This window comes from Apteryx mantelli, chromosome 18 (assembly GCF_036417845.1).
Source record: "Apteryx mantelli isolate bAptMan1 chromosome 18, bAptMan1.hap1, whole genome shotgun sequence".
Lineage (NCBI taxonomy): Eukaryota > Metazoa > Chordata > Aves > Apterygiformes > Apterygidae > Apteryx > Apteryx mantelli.
The window spans coordinates 4,125,987-4,146,258 of record NC_089995.1 but is presented as its reverse complement, the minus strand read 5'-3'; the positions used below and the strand labels follow the sequence as shown (position 1 = coordinate 4,146,258).

General features: G+C 50.3%; 1 protein-coding gene across 2 annotated transcripts; it reads right to left on the bottom strand.

Annotated features, from left to right (window-relative positions):
- Positions 1–2,633: 2,633 nt before the first annotated feature.
- MAP1LC3A (microtubule associated protein 1 light chain 3 alpha) lies at positions 2,634–20,010 on the bottom strand. 2 transcript variants are annotated; one of them, XM_067307565.1, is made up of 4 exons: positions 19,955–20,010; positions 9,853–9,908; positions 4,356–4,462; positions 2,634–3,837 (listed from the first exon to the last, which is right to left on the bottom strand). In XM_067307565.1, the coding sequence occupies exons 1-4, from the start codon at positions 19,992–19,994 to the stop codon at positions 3,675–3,677; spliced, it is 366 nt and encodes a 121-aa protein (XP_067163666.1). In that variant the 5' UTR covers positions 19,995–20,010; the 3' UTR covers positions 2,634–3,674. The 2 variants fall into 2 exon arrangements, with proteins under 2 accessions (XP_067163666.1, XP_013800227.1); XM_013944773.2 differs by lacking the exon at positions 19,955–20,010 and adding an exon at positions 14,218–14,315.
- Between the last annotated feature and the right edge of the window lie 262 nt (positions 20,011–20,272).

Genomic DNA, 20,272 nt, shown 5'->3' with positions numbered 1-20,272 from the left:
CACAAGAGAGTAGCACACTTGCAAGGCGTGGCACCCAAAATGCCATTTCCAACGTTCAGCACCTCCATGCAGAATTAAAAGCGTATGCGGAAATGATTGTCCGTGATGCTCTTGACACCCTGAAGAAGGAGAAGAAGTTGTTAGAAAAAGAAATGCATGCCAAGGCAAGATGCTTTGAGGACACTTCAGAAGAAAGCACCGAGGAGAGTGGGCTAGTGGAGCAGCTAGTAGAGCAGTGTGCTCGCCCTCTGAGCACAGCGGCTTCAGGAGGCAACTGTGGAAGGTGGGTCGCAAAAGAGCCCAGACCAAGAGGTGGGAAGGAGAGCTCTCTGGGCCAGGGCTTTCTAAGGCCAGAAGGAAAGAAAACTCCTGCTGGAAAATTAGAGGAGAGTCAACCAAGAACAAAGCTCCCACCTATCACCATCCCCGGAATGGTCATGCCTTCAGAGGACGAAGCAGAATCTGAAGAATCTGAAGAGGAACTGTCACCTAATCTCCTCCCACCTGTCCTGCAAAGCTCCGAGCAAGATGCTCAGAGCACACCAGAAGGCGTGCAGAAGCCCCTCTATCACCCCTCGGCACCCGCATCAAGACCTTGTGCTCCAGTGCTGGAAAGCCGACCTCAAGCGAGGCCCGGGAGCACGCGAGACACCTTCCCCTCCACGGGCCAGCAGTATTGCAGGCAGCCCGTCCCTCCATCAGCTCCAAAGCCCCCTTCCCAGAGAGGGGCCCGGCGGAGAGCCACGCGCGTAAAGCCTCTGACGGGCAAGAGCGAGCCAGGCGAGTGCTGAGAGAGGCCGCTGGCTGCGTGGCTGCCGGGGGCTGAGCTGAGGAGGTGTGTGGCTCCGGCCTTCAGAGCTGCTTCTCGCACCGGTGCTGAGAAGTAACGGCCAGCAAGAGAAGCGAGGGAGTGTGCTCAGACTCTTGAACAGTCCGTGGGGAAAAGAACATGCACAAAGCACATGGCAGAGGGCTGCGCTCCACCTCACTCCTGCTGCCTTTGCCGGGCCGGGGAAGGCTCGGCACCCTGTGGCACTCACGGCCCTGTCCTTCCCTGCCTGCCTCCCTCGGAGCCGCAGGGGCTGCCGATGGTGCGACTCGCGCGTCAGTGCAGAAGAGGCCTCGCCGCGTGGCACAGCCCCTCCGGCTGCCCTCCCAAGGATCTTCCAGCATAGCTGCTGCCCAGAGCCGCAGAGCCCCCGGGGAGCGGAGCCCCCTGCCCCCCCGCGCCTCCTCCCTTCCCCGCGCCTCCCCAGCAGAGAATAAAGGCTTTACTTGCAAGCGCTGCTCTTGCCTCCTGGGATTCTTTTGCTGCTCTCGTGATTTACAGCTCATCACAACAGTCACCAGCAACTCCTCCAACAGTGGGACAAGACCTTATGCCTAACTGGCAAGGCAGAGGAGCGGGAGTTTCTCTTCAACCAGCCACAATGAGTTTTCTCGTGTGGACTGGGAAGGCCTGGGCTATCAAGGAGTCATCAGGGAAGGAGAGGGGACTCCCAGCACTTGCCCTTGCCTGTGTTGCTGAGCTAAGCTCATGTCCCTAGGTTAGGGTGCCTGTGGCACAAAGACTGCTTCAGAGTTCTTGTGAAATATTTCCATGGCCAGCAGTCAAACGCCTTCCGTAAATTCACCAAAGCATGAGTCATGTGGCTTGTTGCAGTTGCTGTGATACCACAGCTCTTCACAGACCCAGCGAGCATCACAGAGGGGTTGTGGTGCAATGCAGATGCCAAGTCCCTTCTCAGACCTGTCGTGGTCAAGCCATTGTAGCTGCTGGGGTGCCAGGCTGCCAGGGACAGGGAGGCATTTGCAGTAACTGTGGACCTACCCAGTCCTACCTGGGGGATGGACAGATCCAGGGGAACATGCCCCTTCGGTGCCATCCTGAACCCTCCATGTGCCTCTCAGTACTGTCCTCCCCAGAGCCGTCACTTCGACTTTCTGCGTGCCCCAGAGAGCTCCATCTGTTCTTTCTTCCACTCTAGACCTCCATGTGTGCCTTTTGGTCCCCACCCAGGCCCAATTGTCATGGTTGGGGTTGCTGAGCGGTCAAGTGTCACATTCAGGAGCTTGTAGCACTCATATTTGTCTTAAAAGACCACCACAGTCTTGGCAGTGTGCAAAGATTCAGCCAGGTCTGTTGCACACCAACCCAGCACCAATATGCTTGGCCTAAAGAGTAAGCAGCAGGCATTAGGATGTACATACCTGTGATAAGGGGAATGGCACAAAAGAGGACCAGAAGTGTCCTCTAGAACTGCCATGCCCATCTCCAGGTTTCACCCTCTTTTATATCATGAGCAAAACAACCAGCATTAACACATGCATTTTTGCTTATTGGGTCTACATTTTTACAGATGAGGAAAACTTGGTTATAAGACAAGAGACCCACCTAGCACTATCTCACATGTAGGTCAAGGATAACCAGGTTTCCCAAATCACCATCCAAGTGCTCTGTTCTCTAGATCAAGCTTCCACCTTCCACCCTGAACTCCATCCAGCCCCTTTCACCACAGCTTGGACTAACCACTTCCAAGCACTGCGCCTACAGTGCACCAGCCAACATGCATCATTCTTACTTGCTACTAGAGACATCAACACAGACAAATGAGATGGGAACAGAACATTCCTACAAGACTCAACTTGAATTTATATTTATTTTTTAATATATATATATTTATATATACACATTTGTATAGATTAAACTGGGCGGAATTTTTATCATATACATTTTGGGGGTATAACACATGAAAAATAGGAAGGGGAACGTAGCAAATATAAATCAGTACATCCTTGAGTGAACTGTCTCTTTGCCATATTGAGAGGAAAAAATTGCATGCAATGGGGAGACAGAGAGAGGGGAAGTCAATTTTATTAACAAAAGAAAAAAAACAATCTAGGTACAACTGTCAACAGAGGAGCAGCACTATATATGGCAAACGTATAAATTAAGAGTAAATTCCACTCTCACATCTACTATGCTTTAAAGTGCAACAAAGCCTGTCTTTCTTACCTACAGAATACAAGAATGATTATCCCATCTCCCCATTCCAATCCATCCCTCAAAAAAAGACCCCAAACCAATAAAACAAATCTAAAGGATATACATTATCCACAGTCCTATAAAGATGCCTACATCTACTCAGTAGCACCAAGAATCTGATACGCGTGTAATTAAAATCAATTAAAACTCAGGAGCAATGATAACATTTGTTTGCTGTTTTAGCAGACTTCCTGCCTTTTGTTAGTGTCTCGGAGGAGGAGGCAGCTCTCCCTGTACTGAAAGCCAAGGCGACACTGCCCTCTCCTCTCCCCGTCACCAGCCGAACTGTTTTGGCAGTAGGCTAGAAATACGCACACGTACACACACACAACACACAGAGAGCAGCTGAAGGTTACACTGAGGGAATGGGACGGGAAGCTGAGGCCTGGTGTGTGCGCGTGGATGTGTGTAAATGAGCATGTGTGGGGGGTTGAGGAAGAAATGAGACTAATCTACATAGAGAGGCAAAGGGTTGTGCAAGTCCAACACACACCATGAGCCTTTTTGGTGACCAGGAAGGGAACCAGCACAGTCCCCCTCTTGCAAGCCTCTGGTTGCACCATCTTCCAAGGCTGGGGGCCTGTGCACCACAGTTTGTCCATCTCTGCATGCCATCTCTCACAAGGACTCAGTAGCCAAAGGTCTCCTGTGAGGCATAGACCATGTAGAGGAAGCCATCTTCGTCCTTCTCCTGCTCATAGATCTCCGAGATGGGGGTAGACACACTCACCATGCTGTGCTGGTTCACCAGCAGGAAGAAAGCCTGGGTGGGATTCAGCTGCAAGCGACGCCTGTGGGGACAAGAGCAGGAAGGCCCGAGTCAGGTGCTGTGACAGCAAGTCTTGCCTGCCCCCCCTTCAATACCATTCATGCAGAGCCAGGCCTGCACGGCCAGGACCTTCTCCCGCATGGTCAGGACATGGTGCTTATGAGCCATGCGGAGCTGCTCTGGGCTCCAGCAGCTCCTTAGTTGGGCTCTGTAAAGCATCTTTCACCCAGTGCTGCTGCCTAGAGCAGAGGGGCCTCTTCTATCTCAGCTGCAGGATACAGGAAGAGGATTGGAGTCCTCCTCATCAGCTCATGGAACAGCCAAACAAGGCAGAGGCCACTGTCTTTCACCAGGTGCTACAATGCTGGGCACAACTCTACTGGTCTGTGCCCCAACAAAAGGACACTATGGATGTCCTGTCCTCAATCCCCACCCTCAGTAGCTGCCTCTATCTCATCCTCATCTCACCACTCTCGCTGTGCTCAGGACCTGTGGGTGAGGGTGGGTTCAGAGCATGCCAGTCCTGGCTGTCCCACTCACCGGATTATTTTGACTAATTCACTCATGTTGACATGGTCTGGGACAAGAAACTTGGTCTTGTCCAGCACTGGCAGCTGCTTCTCACCTTTGTAGCGTTCAATGATGACCTGGGCAGAAAGACAAGGGTAGGGTTAGCCTCAGTATGCAGTGCCCCAAGCACAGGCCTCAAAGACATACAAGAAAAAGTAACACAAGTGGAAAAGTTGAGGTAAGGCTCCCCCTAGCTTCCTTCTGGCAGAGAAACAGAAAAGGGACCTGAGCAGAGCAGGGCCCCTCGGCTTTGCTGAAGAGCTCTCCACAACAGAGATGTCCGTTTGCCTGAACAAGACGATGGAGATCCTGCCAGACGAGTGAACTAAAGCATCCACTGCCCTGACTGGCTGAGGAACAGCAGGCACTAGTGGGTAGACTCAGTTCTCTCCCCTGACAGGCAGAAGACTCTTTAGCAGGCTGCGAGGGGTGTTTTATCATCACTTTCAGACTGACCAAAACCACAGGTTCCACTGGCTTGAGCTAAGGACCAGGATCCCAGATGCATCATGGGGGGTGGGGGGGAGGAGGAACCGGCACCACCCTACAAGCCCCAGCCCAGACAGCCTCCGCACAGCAAGAGACATTTTCCTTCCCTTTTGTGCAAGGCTCCGGGCTGCTGCAGTTCAGCACCACTCTGGTGCCTTAGGTGGAACTGGGAAGACTCAAGAACAAGTAGCATTTTTAGAAATAATTGCGCAGTTACCCAAGGCATTCCTTCAGAAAGGGGAAGTTTGAATATAGCCAGTACGTTCCTCACATTACCACTCAGACACATCAACTCCAAAATGGATCACAAACCTCAGGTCACTTCCCCAAATGTGCCACAGAAACTGCGCAGAGCGAGCTTCCAAGGCCCTTCAGCACAGTGCCAGCAAGGGGACAGCCCAACCCAACCTCTCCTTCTAGAGGTCTCGCTTGGGATGAGCTTACCACACCTATGCTCAAAAAAAAACCCCAATGATTTCTGTCCAGTTTTCCTGCCTATTACAATTAATAATTTTCTTCTGTTCAGGGTTGCTTGTTGACAGCTAAAATTGCTATTTTAAATCCACTTGAAAATGTACTATTTGTATACTAAGAAACAAGCTGGTAGGCAGTTAAAATAATTAGTAATATCTATTTATCAAGCTCAATACATTCCCATTACAGCGATACTTAAGCCTCCCTCATCTCTTCAGTACCTAATCGGTTTCTCCCCAGAAAGATACTTGTATACTAATCAGTTCATTGTCCTCTCCAAATTGAGACAGAACATCATTTTTTGCTGTAAGGCAAGAAGGTCCCACAAATCATTTTCACAGCTTTCCCAAAAAATAAGGGAGACTGTAAATCCCTTTGGACAGCGTAGGTCCTGAGTAGCAGGCAGAGATCAAGATCCCAAGAAGGCGGCTCTGTGGCACCAAAGGGAACAGGCAAATCTGTGGCAACATTGCTCAGTTTGCCTTTTCCTTGATCATTTGATGATACACCAGCCTCTGTCAGCAGCAGCAACATAACTCCTGCTGTCTGATCACTGATAAAAGCAGTAACTACTAGCTTTGGGGTCCCTGCAGAAAGCCACCAGAGGCACAGTGGAGGAACACGCAGATCTTTCTTCCCACCGGAAGGCCTCCTGTCCATCCCTTCCACCCTCCTGTTGCTTCTCCCTCTGCAGCAGAGGGAAGCTGTCCTGCAGAAAGCTCCCTGGCCTGCACAGTGATTGCCTGCCTGTATGGCAAGGACACAGCAAGGAAAAGAGCCCTCAGCATCCATGAGATGCGAATGATCCACAAGAAGCTTGGCTGTCGGTGGGGCAGCACCTCCATAACAGCAGGCCTCTAGCCTACATACATGCAACTCATCTCGGACAGCTGCTGGGGAGTGGTGTGATGCTGAGGAACTAGATTCTCCTTGGATCTGCCTGCTGCCCAGCTCTCTCCTTCACTGGGCTCTCAGTCCCTGCTCTAGCTGTAGAAGGGAAGCCAAATGCAAGCAGAAGCAACCAGGAGCAAGACTGGGGCAAGAAAGAGACACCAATTCCCAGAATGCAGGGAACCAGCTGCCACCCCGCATGACAGGGAGAGATCCAGGGACCACAGCCTTTATGCTCATCCACTGAGCACACTGGCAACTGGAAGACTCATTTCTTCCCCAGAGAGAGGCATCTCCAAAGATATTACCCTGGAGCAGAGTGAAACCGAGCTGGTAGAGACAGCTCCAATGCTGACCTTACCAGAACAAGAAGCCTTACCAGACAAAAGCCAGCAGAGAGCTGGGGGAACTGTGGGACATTGTGCTTAAGCCAAGCAGCACTAGCTCTCCCCAAGAGGCAGCACCAAGAGGTCACTTGGCTTATTACATAGCTTTGTCACAGCCTCCACATGCAAGAACTCCCTTCACTGGGGCAGCGGGACACTTCAAGAGCACAGAGCTCACAGAACAGCTGCTCAGCTTCACCCAGTACTGCAGCCCCAGCTGAACTCCAGCTCCACAGAGCCTAGACACAGACACAGCTCAAACAAGACTCTTCCTCATGCCCTGTTTTTACCTAACTCTAAAACCCTGAACTAGAGCTAGCCAACATGGAGAGAGTGTGCAGGGAAGGACCATGTGTGCACTGGAAAGGGACAGCGATGGGGAACACAGGAAATACAGGGAGAGACTGAGGACTGCCACCTGGGCAGAAGTCCCAGGCTCTGTCTTCATCAAAGCCAATCAAACACATTTGTCAGGATGCTGCAAACATCATCAGCGAGCTGGGAGCATCCAGTGAGTGCTCAGACAGTCCACCAGGAGGGGCTGACCTTACATCACAGACAGTTCCCAGACAAAGGAGAGGTGTAAGGGGCCTCGGGGGAAGCTCTTCACCTAGACGCCCTCTGAAAAGCCCATCCAGGACAAAGCGAGCCCGACGAGCAAGACAAGCAGCATATGGGGGCCGACAAAGGTACTTATACATTGGCCACTTCTCTTGATACCGAGCAAGGGTGCCCAGAGCAAAACACCAGGAAAAGCCAGGTTTTGTTGCTCTTTCAGCCCCCCTGCATGCACATGGCACAGCCCCTTCCTCAGCCTCCTCTCAAAGCACTCTCAGGGAAAGAGGAGAGAAATACCAGGCACAAAACCAAGCCAAGCCAAGCACTCTGCAATCCTCCTGGCCCTCCGTCAAAGCAAAGGGGAACTCACCCAAGGCTCAGAGCAGCAACTGGAGATGCAGGAAGAGAGCAGCAGCTACAGCACAGTCTGCTATATTGTCCACCAGCAGCAAGGGTGTGGCTTGAGGCAATATCCTGCCTCTTCTTCCCAAACTCACCCTGGGCTGTGGGTTCAAACCCCTTTGCTCATTCCAAAGGCCTCTCCAGGCAAGCCAGTCACTTGGCAAAAACAGTTCCTGTTTTTCACAAAAGATCAAGACCTTCCTGCACTTAATTCACCTGCACCGCACTGCTTGGAATCACAGCTTTCCCCCCCCACCCTGCTCCATTTCGTAGTACCTGGCTTTACTCACAGCCTTAGCACCGAAAGCTAAGCCCAGTGACTTACAGGCTGCATATGTGACAAGAGACAGCACCAAACCTGGTGTCAGGGTCTAATCAGGATCAGACCATTAGAGATACCAAAGACAGAAACACAGCCAGACCACCCAAAGCACTCTTCCTTCTCTCCTCCTGATTATTTTTATTGTTCCAGCAAGCTTGTGACTAAATGTATCCCCACCACCACTCCTGTTGTGTCAGTCAGCCCAGGAGGAAACCAAAGGGCTCATTTAGCTCTGCAGAGGATGGATGAAGTACAAATAACGAGATCACACAGCCTTAGAAAGAAATTCAGTTGCTCTTCCCTCACTCCACAACCACACACAGAGGTAGAGCCTTCTCTAGTGCTCATGTCCTGTCACACAAACAAAAGCTAAGCACCAGGCCTGTGGTAAGAGGGAAGCACCTATCCAATCCCCCAGCAATATACAAAAACCCAGGGGATTCCCTCATCCTTTCACACTGCTGGCACTCAGGACACTGTCAAGGATGTTAAGGCATAGAATAAAGAGGTCACTAGAGCAGGTGTGGGAGGGCTGAGGTCCCTTCCAGAGCTAAACGTCCTTGCACACACAGGACTCCCCAACAATCACACTGGTGGCCAAGGCCTGATGACACAGAAGCTCTCCCCTGGGGCACATGGTGTTTGATCTCAACATAGAAAAAGAGCACTCCAGCTGTGGAAGCTCTCCCACCATGTCTCAGTGATGCCAGTGAAATTCTGCAAGTGGGTGCAGAGCTCTGGCTCTTTCTGTTTGTTTCCCGGGCAACATGCGTTTGTGTACAGGCACTTGATATACGCATGTGTTTATGTATTTATGTACAGCCCATCTCTAGCCTCTCCTCATTATTAGAGCCTTAAGGCCCTGTAATTAGCTCTGCCACAACTCTGAAGAAATACAGAGCCAGCCTAGTGTCATGAATACTGTCTTAAGCACAGCAGTCAGTAAACACGTAGATGATGCAGTATACTGGCATTGAAGCAGTATTATTGAGTGTGCTGCACGGGACAAGTCCTGCTCTGCTGAGCTGACAATGCAAGGACACCATATTGACAATGCAGGGGGGGAGGAAGAGGAAGAGGAAGAACTCTCTTTGCTAGAAGATGCTATGTTAAAATCAAGAGAAGGGCAAGACAGGAACGGACTAGCATGTGCCAAGGAGAGAGTTTGGGACAGTAAGTCTTGAAGGCTAAACAGTGAAGGAGAGACTGTAGACAGATGCAATTTTGAGACAAGGCTGATGTGCAGCCAACACCTAGAGACTAGGAACAGGTCTCACTTCTTGGGGTCACACACGCTCTGGTATTGCAAATACTAACCTGAGCAAGCCCTGACGACACTTTTTCTAAGCTCTCCATCCTCCCAGATATTCAGCTAGGATGGAGACAGTATACTCACAAGCAAGAGCAGAGGGAGGGAGACAGCATGTTAGGCCTGAGATGGGCCATAAGAACTGGAGGCAGTTCATGCAACGGCAGGCACTGGGCCAGCACAGAACTGGTATCATTGTCTGGCTGTGGTATGAATTATCCTAAGAGTCTCTTTGTTTTCAGTACAATGAAGATCCTCTCACGCATCCTTCTCTGGACAGATGCAGAGAAATCCTCACCAGGTTATTCAGTAAAAGTCAGCTAGCTACTGCAACAAAAAACTGGCCATTTCAGAATCTTCTCCTGCTGCACTAGCTTGGAAGAAAATTTGACATCAAATCAGTTCCTTCCCCTGAGGACAGGCATCAAGCTTAAAAGAAAGACAGCATTTTGCGCTGCTAAGAATGAGGTCTACTACTGAGCAGTTGGCATGCACAAGGCTTATAGAGAGCCTCCTGTGCTGAGTCTGGGGACTAAAGCTTTGTAACTTCAGTGGCTGGTTGGTGGAGGCTATTCAGTAGCATAGAGTGGTCGAGAGAATGAAGTCAAATGCAGAAGAGCAAGAACTGGCACTTACCGGGATTTTGTTTGGATGCTGCTCTCGGATCTGCTGCACTTCTTTACAACGATCCGCTGGAAAGAAAAAAATGAAGAAAAAAATTAGAAACATCTGGCTGTGCTAGTTCATTCAAAAAAAAAGTAACCACCCTGTAAGCCCCACACAGGCAAGAGGGACATTGCAAAAGAAATGCAAATTCTGTTCATTGGGACATTTTGCGCATTTTGCTGCAGTGAGGTTTTCAGCCAAATCTCAGGTTCAGTCATCAACCCTTCATGGCTTCCTACCACCCCAATCATCCCCCAAGACAGGGAAGCATTACCCTGCCTGGTAAAACAGGGCAACACACACAGAAGCAAAGTAACTTAAATAAGACCCCAGGGATTACATAGTTCTACTCACAAATCCATGTTAAGCAAATGCAGCTTGTGACCTTCAGTGCTGGGCAGCAGTGTAGCTTTAGGGTCTTGACTCTGGAAGTTTAGGCTTCCAGAAGTCCATTAAGTCTTCTGGCTGTTTCCCCAGAGGAGATGATGCCCCAAGTGGGACTGGATTTTAGCCATTTCCAGGCACACTCTGGCACAGTGCCTCAATCCTAAAGAGACAGGCCTTGCCAAGAAGGACCTCCCTCACTGCCATACATCTGGAGCTACAATAGCTATCAGCCTGAGAGAATATATTTCTAAACCCATTGTAGAAACAGGGAAAAAAATTAAGCAAAGGGGGGGGGGGGTGACCGCCATACCAAAAGATTTTTTCTATAGTTATTCTCACACTTGTAACCCATTTTCCTATTTACTGACACACACAACAGGCATTATGTAAAAGCTTGTGTGCTCTTTGAGCTTCCACGAGAATTTCAATACTCACACTCATTGCTTTATCACAGGGCCCTCCAGTCCCCGGAGGGGACCTGGGGACCACAGTTCAAAACGGCAGGAAGGTGGGGAAAGAGGAAGCACTGGAGGTGGCTGCGCTGTGCTCCCTGTGCGTACACTGTTCCTGGGACGCTGGCTCACTACAAACCTGAACTCCCTCTTGCATTACTGCTGGTCTAGAAAGGGCTACCCAGGGAATGCACAAGGGAAGTAGTTATGCGGATCACGTTCTGGTGAGCAGCATCAAGAGTCACTACCCCACACCGGCTCATCTTCCAACAGCACTTTGTTGCCTGATGCTCCAGTAAATGCAGCAATTATCATTGCTAGTGACAGGTCACAGGCCTTATGCCAACACTGTCTTATGTTAACTTTGCAAGGCCTCAGAACTAGGGCCTATTAGACTTGTTATCAGCCTGAAAACACTGCAAGAACTTGGCGTGTGAACGAGATCACGGCACCAGGTATCTCTTGTTGCATATGGAGTTTAAGCAGAGAATACTAACAAAAGCCTTGAAAACAAGGGCACTATAAACCAAAGGCCCCAGAACTATAAACAGCTCACTGACGCTCAAATACTGGTCACTGACAAACGTAACCTTGAGAGCGGGGAAAAACTGGTTTAAGCATAACAGCAAAGGAAAAGGGGAAGCAGCAGCTAAGCAAGAACACAGCTGAACAGCAGGATAAGGTACCAGCTACATGTCAGTGCCTCAGGATCCCACCTCTAAAATAGCTGTCCTTTATCCCCTGATGGGCTCGGGTTGCACGTGCCTTAGACTAAGACAGGCCAGGCTGCTGCTATGGCACGTTTCTTCCGGGTCTTGCTGACTACTTGCTCAGAAGGAATCCAGGGCACAAGCCAGCAGCTCTAAAGCCCTCCCTAGTCTCAAGTCTGATGCACCATAGTTGCAGCTCTCCTGTCCCACCTGCCTGTTTGCAGCATCTTCAAGACCTGCCACGCACCCAGCACCTGGCCTTTCTGATCAGCTAGGCCAGGGCCTTGGGAGCCTCCCTGCTGGACACGGTTGATCAGCAGGTTACCATAGTGTGATGACTGTACATGCTGCTTTGCTCCAGGGGCTGCTGGATCCTTTCAACAGGAAAATATCATTGCTATGGCAAACACTTAAAGCACTTCACTTCCTCCTCTGTCCAGGCGATGCCCATTTCAGAATCTTCATTCAGGAAAGCAGTTCAGGGCAACCCTACCTTAGCTGTTCAGGCACCTGAAGATTCAGACAGAAGTCTCCAGGACATCTAAAGCTCTGCTAAGGAGCACATTCAGTCCCATCCTAGTCTTGGTGAGCCAACTGCTTCCACAAGTATCTCCTGCCCAAGCAGGGTTGCGAATCAGGAGGAACAACTCTGCTCTCAAACACCCTGAAGGTGAGCTCACATCAAACATCATACAGCGATCATTTCCATTTGCACAATAGTTCAGGAGCTAGAGCTCTCATGCAAGAAATAGCTGACAGTCACCCACACCCTCTTCAGCCTGTGGTGGGAGGTAGATGTTGATTCTGTATCTCAGCAAAGTATCCTCAACACCAGGCAGCAAGGAATGGCTATAAATACAACCTTTAACCAAATTTAGATTTAGTCTAATCTAAGCAAACTCTAAGTAAATCACAGGAATAATAAGAAAGTGTAGTAAGAATGGACAGAGCAGGGACTAGGAGGGCACAGACCCACAAGAGGCACTTCAGAGAGACCCTGACTGGAAATGCAAGCCTAGCACCCAGGTTCATGCCAGCTATGGCACTGCAGACAGGTTTCCTCCCCGCTTTCACTAGCGGTATCTGCAGACTTGCATTTCATACTACAGGTCGGATTTTACAAGCCTCATTCTTCCCCTGCAGCTCTTCCAAAACTGTAGCTGTGCTCACCGAGGTAACACTTTCCCCTGTGCTGCAGCGCCCAGCTACAGTTTATCCTTGGCCTACATGTAAAGCGAACCAGAACTGTTTACACAACCCAGTCTGCATCCACACTTTTTTGCTGGCCTTTCTTCACTAGCAACACAGCACTCCTGATTTCAGCAGCTCAGGGACTCCAAACAGGAGGGGACCGAGGGGCTTCAGCCGGCACTGAGGGGAGCTGGAGGCAGGCGGTACAGGTATACACTGCCGTGCCGATTGCAACTGCTGTTTTGAAAGAGCCAAGCAAAGATTAAACTGCACGCACCCGCCAGAGGGTGAAAAGCACCGTCTCTGCTCACACGTGAGATCACCAGACATCCATCACTAAGGCAGCTGGGAATCGCCACAGTGCCAGGATGTAAGAGCTCATGATCGCAATAAGAAAAACACGCACACGTTTTATTGGCTCTGCCTGGCAAAATTTCACTGCTAAGGCCTCTTGAAAGACAGAAATATTTTTGTAGCATTGCATAAGCCAGGAAAATTGCCTGTTTGTCCTCCAACTGCTGTTCCAACCGTTAAGCACCAACAGCAAAGCTTCCAAATTGGGCAGATCTGAAATTGTTCTGAAGCTGTTCTCCCAAAGATGTGGGCATACAACATACCCCATGGCAAGAAAGGATGAGATCTCTATGAGAGTTCAAGAGAACAGCAGAAAATTTTAAGCCAGACTTTCACAGCATCAGCCTTTTGTGTTGGAAGTGCCCAGGAACCCTGGCTACAGGACACAGTCCTCTACCGTGCTGGGTGCTGTACAGGCACAGAACGAAAGGACAGCCCCAGCTACAAAGAGCTTAATACAGATGGTAGAACATAAGGAAAACACATGGCAAAGTCTTTGACAGTGCAGTTGCGTAAGGGACAGCTCTTTCAGGGAACACTAGACAAACACTGGTCAGGCATTGGTACTGCCCCGGGGCAATGGATGGACTAGGTGACCAGCCCTGCTGTCTGTGATCAACAGACCACAACTTCCGTCAAGAAAAAAACACCACCTAAACAGGTTATCAGCATGCTGCAAGGTCAACAGCTCCAGAACTGCGCAAAAGCTGCATGTGGAGGGCAAAGCAGAGAGTAGCAATTCAGCCAGAGCCAATAGCTTCTGCCTCCCCCTGTTGCCCCATACCCTGGAGGCTTCAAGTGCTGCTGCCCTTATCATGAAGGCAACGTGCGGACAGCCTTGCTGCTCGCGGCGGGCTGCCAGCCCTGCGGCTTTCATTCCCATCCACAACATGCTCTTACAGAAAGCTTGGCGGGGCGGGGGGGCAGCGGGTGCTGCCTCAGGTCTGAAGCAGATGCAAAAAATCAACACATCTCTTCAAGAAGCTGCTGTGGTCAGTCTCGGGGAGCAGTATTGAAGCATGATCCTCTTTCTAGAAGATTTTTAGCAAGGAAAGGAAGAATTGGATAGTTTTAAATCAGGGTATGTCTGGGACAAGCCCTCTGCTGGCAAATGCTGAAGCCAAGGGCAAGTCATGCAGGTCACTGCAGATGAACGTTAATAAATATTTATGTAGTATCACACCACCCTGACTAAGGCCAGACACCTCTAACTACCAGGAAACACACCCCTGTTTACGTACCATGGATCATACCACAGCTGACCTGACCTGTCCTTGCCCAATGCTGGAGAGCTTGTTCTCAGGCCAGTGGCTCTGCAAAAGGAGCAAGAGGAGACTCTCACATTTGAGAAGAGAGGATGAAGCTTGCCAGGCCAGCCCTGCCCTGCGAAAGCAGCCCTTACTACTGAGAAAAGGCTGCTGCCTCAGTCTATGTAGGACAGCAACATTACAGGAACGTTGTTAGTGATTTTGATTATTGCTCATGTGTTACTTCTTTTGTCCTCAAAGTCTAGAGCTGCAGGGCTTCCAAACAGCTAAGGCGCCAAGCAAAGGACTCGGACAACAAAGTACGCTGTTTTAAACTTGCTCTCTGATAGACAGTGCGTCTGTAAAATGGCGTGGGTAGAGTCTGATACCTTGCTGTCACAGGAGGGTTTTACCAGTATGAACTTGGAACAACCGACAATCTGTCTGGGTGAACATCCATTTTATTGTTACAGTTTTATCACAAGACCCCTAACGGATGGAAGGATTTCTGAATGCCCAGTTCCTGGAGTCATGTCTTTGCAGAGGGATCTCAGCAATCACATTCATTTCTATAAGCTCCCAATCCTCGTGGCTTCAGAGCAGAGCTTGGAAGTGTATTAAAAAAGGGAAACAGAAACCACCCCAGATTTTCTTAGCAGTTTCAAAATTTAAGAGCATGATTTTGAGCCCAGCTCCAGGAATGAGTATTTGTATCTGGCAAATCCATGATTGGGGCTCAGCTCATGACAAAGCAGAGCCACACAAGAACTGTGAAATCTAAATTCATGTCAAGACACTTGTCTGGTTGCACAGTACCCTGTCACCCCTGACACAGAACACGTAGGATGCTCAGCAGACCTCCATCATTCAAATAGCTTAAAACACAGGTTTCCAACCCACCACACCTGCCCAGGGATATCCACAATTCATAGACACAAGTACTGCATATTCCAGCAAGCATATTAAAACAGGGAGACTCAGAAAAGTAGTTTGGGGCCCTTCAGCTCTTTTAATCTGAAGGCGCATGCCCATAAAGGCACTGTTCAACAACACCTGCCGGAAGGCAGGAGGAAGCTCACGGCTCTGCTCCATACACACATGCCCAGACTCCTTAACATGAGCCTGTTGTTGAGGATCAGAGCAAGATGCTCTTGAGCGTCTTCACGGAGTCGACCTATAAGACATTATCACAGAGAAAGCGGCACGTTGAGAGCTTGTCTCCTGTGTATGTTGGCAAGTGGGCAATACCTTCTACACCACATTTGGATTCTGTACTTACATTAGCAAGGACAGAGTATTTACATTAGTGTTCCAGATAAAGAACTGGGGGTTTTTTGCTTAGCATTTAATCACAGTTTTATTAGCCTTGGAAAAAGAACAGCAAGTTCCCTTTTTACAAGGAGTTAGAAGTCTGTCTTCTGGAAGGGCTTCCCTCTAGCTCTCATTTGACCTTTTCTCACTCCTTTGATCTTGAAAACCTTCACCATTGTAACCCTCCAAGACAGCAGAAATGCTCTCAGATTTCTCAGAACTACTCAGGCTACTTCAAATTGCTCAAAGAATCAGCATTCCTGATAGAACTACATTTTAATTCAGAAGAACACACACGTGGATGTACAAAGATACACTTTGCACAGTTCAGGTCATTGCAGTCATTGCTATTTGTATGCAAACATGCCTGGACATGCACAGATTTGCAGGGCCTATTTGGGGAGATATGCCAAACGCAAGAGTATTAAATTAGTTCTTTCATTTTCCTCTCGCAGCCTATCTCCAAACTGCCTTCTGAAGACTAAAAGCATCAAACAAATTCCCTGACCACCCAGTCAGCAGCGTTTACACACAGCAGAGCATTACACAAAGAGGGTGTCTTAGAGGGAGATCTCCTGTATGACTCACCTGCCAGAGATCCCCACTGTGGTTAACAGTGGAAGGAATAAAGTCAAGGCAAATGACTTATCCGTAGCTCACAGCTAATCAATGGCAACAGCAGGAAGAGTTACCAGTGGTATAGCTCCTAGATTCACAGGGTTCTCCCTCTTTTCTGGTTCAAGGGGATAATACTTTCTTTGCTACAAAAACTTAAGTAATAAAAAAAAGACATATGGGCTTTATTATTCCTGGCAGCCAGTTCATAACTGTTGTTATGAACTAAATCAGTATTTGTGGTCTACAAATCTAGCTGGTATTTTAGACATTTGTTTAGTTCCTCTTGTACCAGTATTTTCCTCAACACCGTTAATCAACCTCATATTACATCATGTCACAGAATGTCCTTGGTAATTAATACAACTAGATATAGACACATCAGATTGCAACAGCAAGCCTCAGTTCAAGGAATCCCAGTTCTTAAAGCACTGGTGTGGGAATATTCAGTTCAGAGAGGTGTGGGAATATTCAGTTCAGAGAGGCTGAGGTCAAACCTCTATGTTTATCATCTAGCCAGGGGCTGCCACTGACTGTTAACAGAGGATACACATATATGTGCATTACTGCGATGCGTCTCCATTTCAGCAGGGTGCTGGGGCACAAGGCCAACCTACTCTAGATTTGACGTTAGCCAACTGGTCAGCGACGTTTAAGGTCCGTGTCCATAATTACGCTGGTTATGCACTGCGCTGCAAAGCTTGAAGCTTTTGGCAGCCTCTCAACAGTAAATCAGCCAGTTCAAAACAATAACTTCGAGAACAGTGGGAGGTGCAATCAGTACCCAATGCTTCGAAGGACTTGCACTTTCTACAGGAAGTGCAGTGGTGTGGTCCAGCAACCGCACACTCTCACTGCAGTCAGTACACCCTGTTCCTCCCACACAGACCTTAACTCTGCTCTGGGAATTGTTCTGGACTCCTACAATGGATCTGACCACACGGTCAGGTTTAGCACATGAAAGCAGAGGGTTACTGTCAGGTTTTTCCTTCATGCATCCAGATCAAAGAGGTTCTGCTGCAGACGCACCAAGGACTGGACCAGCTCACAGAGTCTCACCGTTAAGGGCACTTCAGATCACATGAGAAGCCAGCGCTCCCTGCCCTCAACACACTTGAGCCCTCAGAGTTTGCCAGCCAGTCTCTTTTCCAGTTCCTCGACAGCTATGAATATGAATCAAGAAAGCTTATTCAGAATAGACCTGAGACCAAGCTGAAGAACAAGCAGAAGAAATCCATGGAAAAATAAATCTCAGTCTCAAAAATACAAGAAGGGGAAAAACAGGCATTGAGGAAAGTGGAGTCTTCAGCAATGGGTGGCAGAACAAGACCAAGAAAGCCATTTGCCATGCAACCGGAGCCTGGGCAGCTTTTGTAAACAGTCATGCTCCTGACTCTGCCTTTTCTCTGTTTTTTTGGAACTGTTCCACTTCTGTAGTTCTGAAGCCTTAAAAATTAAGCCATTCTGAGCACACAGTGTAGCTGGAGGTATTTTCCATCAGCCCTCTCCAACTGCATGGTAAACAGTCACTTCCTGCTCCTGTTGTGTAATGATTTGAAGACGAAAACACCATGTATTTACTTTCTCCAGCTGAGCAATTCCAGCTCTGACCCAAAACAACTGCCTGGGCTGCCAGGCCTCCTCCTCCTCCTCCTCCTCCTCCTCCTCCCCCTCCCCTTGGGAGAATTCTGCAAACCGGTCAGCTGAGAGAGCAAAAGGGCAGAGGAAAGTACACAGAAACAAGGAGCACTTGCAGCTGCCAGCACCAAACTCCCTCACCCCGCACCCCGTCCCTCCTGGGCTATTTTAATCCTGCTTGCTTTCAACTACTCTGAGCCTTCTCGGATATTTTTTTCCCCCTTCTGGCTTGTAGAAAAGCTGAGCAATTTGCAAAGGGAAACCAAACTGGCCATAAACAGCTGACTCTCACCAGATTAAGTAGCTACTAAGGGTTTCATTTAGAACTTTATTGGCCTTTAACACACAGCTTAAGAGAACACAAGACACAGCAGGGACCCAAGCAAGTATCCCAGGGCACCCAGAGTTCATTTTATTCTTGCTTGTGCACATTTGCTTGGATTGGTTGCTGCAGCATGGGAAGGCTGGGTAAGCGTTTAAGGCCAGAAGGGCTGTGATAGCAAATTACCAAATATTTACAGTTTCCAAGAGAGCAGCAAGGGGTTGGATCCACAGTTCAATAAGAAAAAACTCCCGTTTTAAAATTCACATAAGAAACACCCTCACCTCTGTTGGGACAGTATCTGACACAAAAGAAGGACTTATTTGGCCTGAAGACATTGACTTCAGCATTATTCAGACAGTAAAGATCAGCTGATACTCTCCCGTCTCAGGATTTAATCCGACAGAAACATACATGTTTCCCAATGCCAACTGGAAAAGGTCAAGGGAAACAGAAGTCCATGTTCATCTGATTTCACTATCAAGTCTGGCAGTCAAATCTGGTACCATTTATGGAAACCTTTTTGTCATTTGAGTTTTCCCACCATGTACATTTCAACACAGTAACGGGTATGGTCTCAGCATTAAATCTTCTGCTTCTCAAGAACATTTAGAGAGGTATATCAAGTCCTTGGAACAATAACTACTCTAATGCTAACTGGACAGGGAAGAGGGAGAGTAATTTCTGAAGAGAATACTGTTCTCTGACAGTCAAGAATTTAAAGACAGGACCAAGGGCAAACATGCAACAAGAACATTTAGCTTTTGACTCCTACTCTTGTTCTGTAGACTTCAAAGCCCTTTCTAAGAGGGTAGTTAGTCACCCCACTTCTAATGGAGACACAAAGAAGTCACACAGGAGGCTGATGGCTCAGCCAGGTACAGAATACAAATTTCTTGCCCTCGGTTACAGCAGCTACCCTTGCGATGACACTTACTCTGGACAAATGTATGATTTCATGCTTTATAAAAAACGGGGGCTTATTCAGCAAGCATCTCCCTGGTCAAGCACAACAACCAAAGTCGATATAAGCCAAGGAGATAAATATTTCGATAAAAAGCAACAGTATTTATCCTTTTGAGGCTAGATATTTAGAATGACATATATTCAGAAGTGCCTATAAAAAGTCAGGAGGCGACTTGGTGACACTCCCGGGTCCACAGCCACCTTCCCGCAGCAGGCGCCGCATGTGTGTCACTATAAATACACACCGGTCACGCACGTACGCGGCTGGGCATTCCGCACACGGGCGTTTCGCGCAGGACTTCGTCAGGGCTGCGCTGGCGCACGAGGAGCGAGGCCCCCCGCGCCTGAGACCCACCTGCGCGCCCGCGGACCGGCGCAGCCGGCGGCCGCAGGCAGGAGGGCGGCAGGGGGGCTCCCTGCGGCAGCCCGCGGGCGCCTTCCTCCTCCTCCTCCTCCTCCTCCTCCTCCTCCTCCTCGCCCCCGCGCGGACTGCTGGGGGGGGGGGGGGGACACGCGACCCACCAGGCTCCGGCTCGCTCCCGCCCGCCGGGGGTCGAGGGGCGGCGGCCCCGTCAAAACGCGGCCGTTAAAGCCAACGGCCGCCGCCGCGCGCCCCCCGCTCGCGGCCGGGATTACATCACCGCGCGGCTGCGGCGCCGCCCCCCGCCGGGCCAGGACCGGGCCGCGGGACCGGAACCGGGACCGGGAGCGGGGCTGCCTCCGGCTGCTCTGGGGGCCCGGCCGCCGGGCACGGCGGGTGCCCGCGGCGGAGCGAGGGAGGGCGGGCGAGGCGCCCCCGCCGCGGGGAGCGCGGCGCCGCGGGGCCCGGCAGCCCGGCGCGGCCCGCCCGCCCCGCGCGGCCCCTCGGCCCCGGCTCACCGAAGGCGCGGCGCTGCTTGAAGGGCCGGTCCGAGGGCATGGCGGCGGCGGCGGCGGCGGCGGCGGCGTCTAGCGCGCGGCGGCGGCAGCGGCGCGGCCTGCGCTCGAGCGGGAGCCGCAGCCGGCCCGGTGACGTCACCGCAACACTCCTTAAAGGGGAGGCGCTCGGCCGCGCTCGGCCGGCAGCGGCCGCCCGGCGGGCGGGGCCGCGGGAAGATGGCGGCCGGGGGCGCTGCCTTGCTGGCGGGGGGTTGGGGCTTCTCCGCGGGAAAGAAACGCTTAGAGGGTGAAAGGCCAGCCCGTAGGAGACAAGGCGCC

Bases quoted from the DNA above. Each gene is read 5' to 3' on its own strand.
- MAP1LC3A (XM_067307565.1), bottom strand. From the start codon at position 19,994: ATGCCCTCGGACCGGCCCTTCAAGCAGCGCCGCGCCTTCG. The intron at 9,909-19,954 runs GTGAGCCGGGGC...TTTTCTTTCCAG, and splicing joins CAAGCAGCGCCGCGCCTTCG to CGGATCGTTGTAAAGAAGTG. The intron at 4,463-9,852 runs GTAAGTGCCAGT...CTTTCTGCCCAG, and splicing joins AGCATCCAAACAAAATCCCG to GTCATCATTGAACGCTACAA.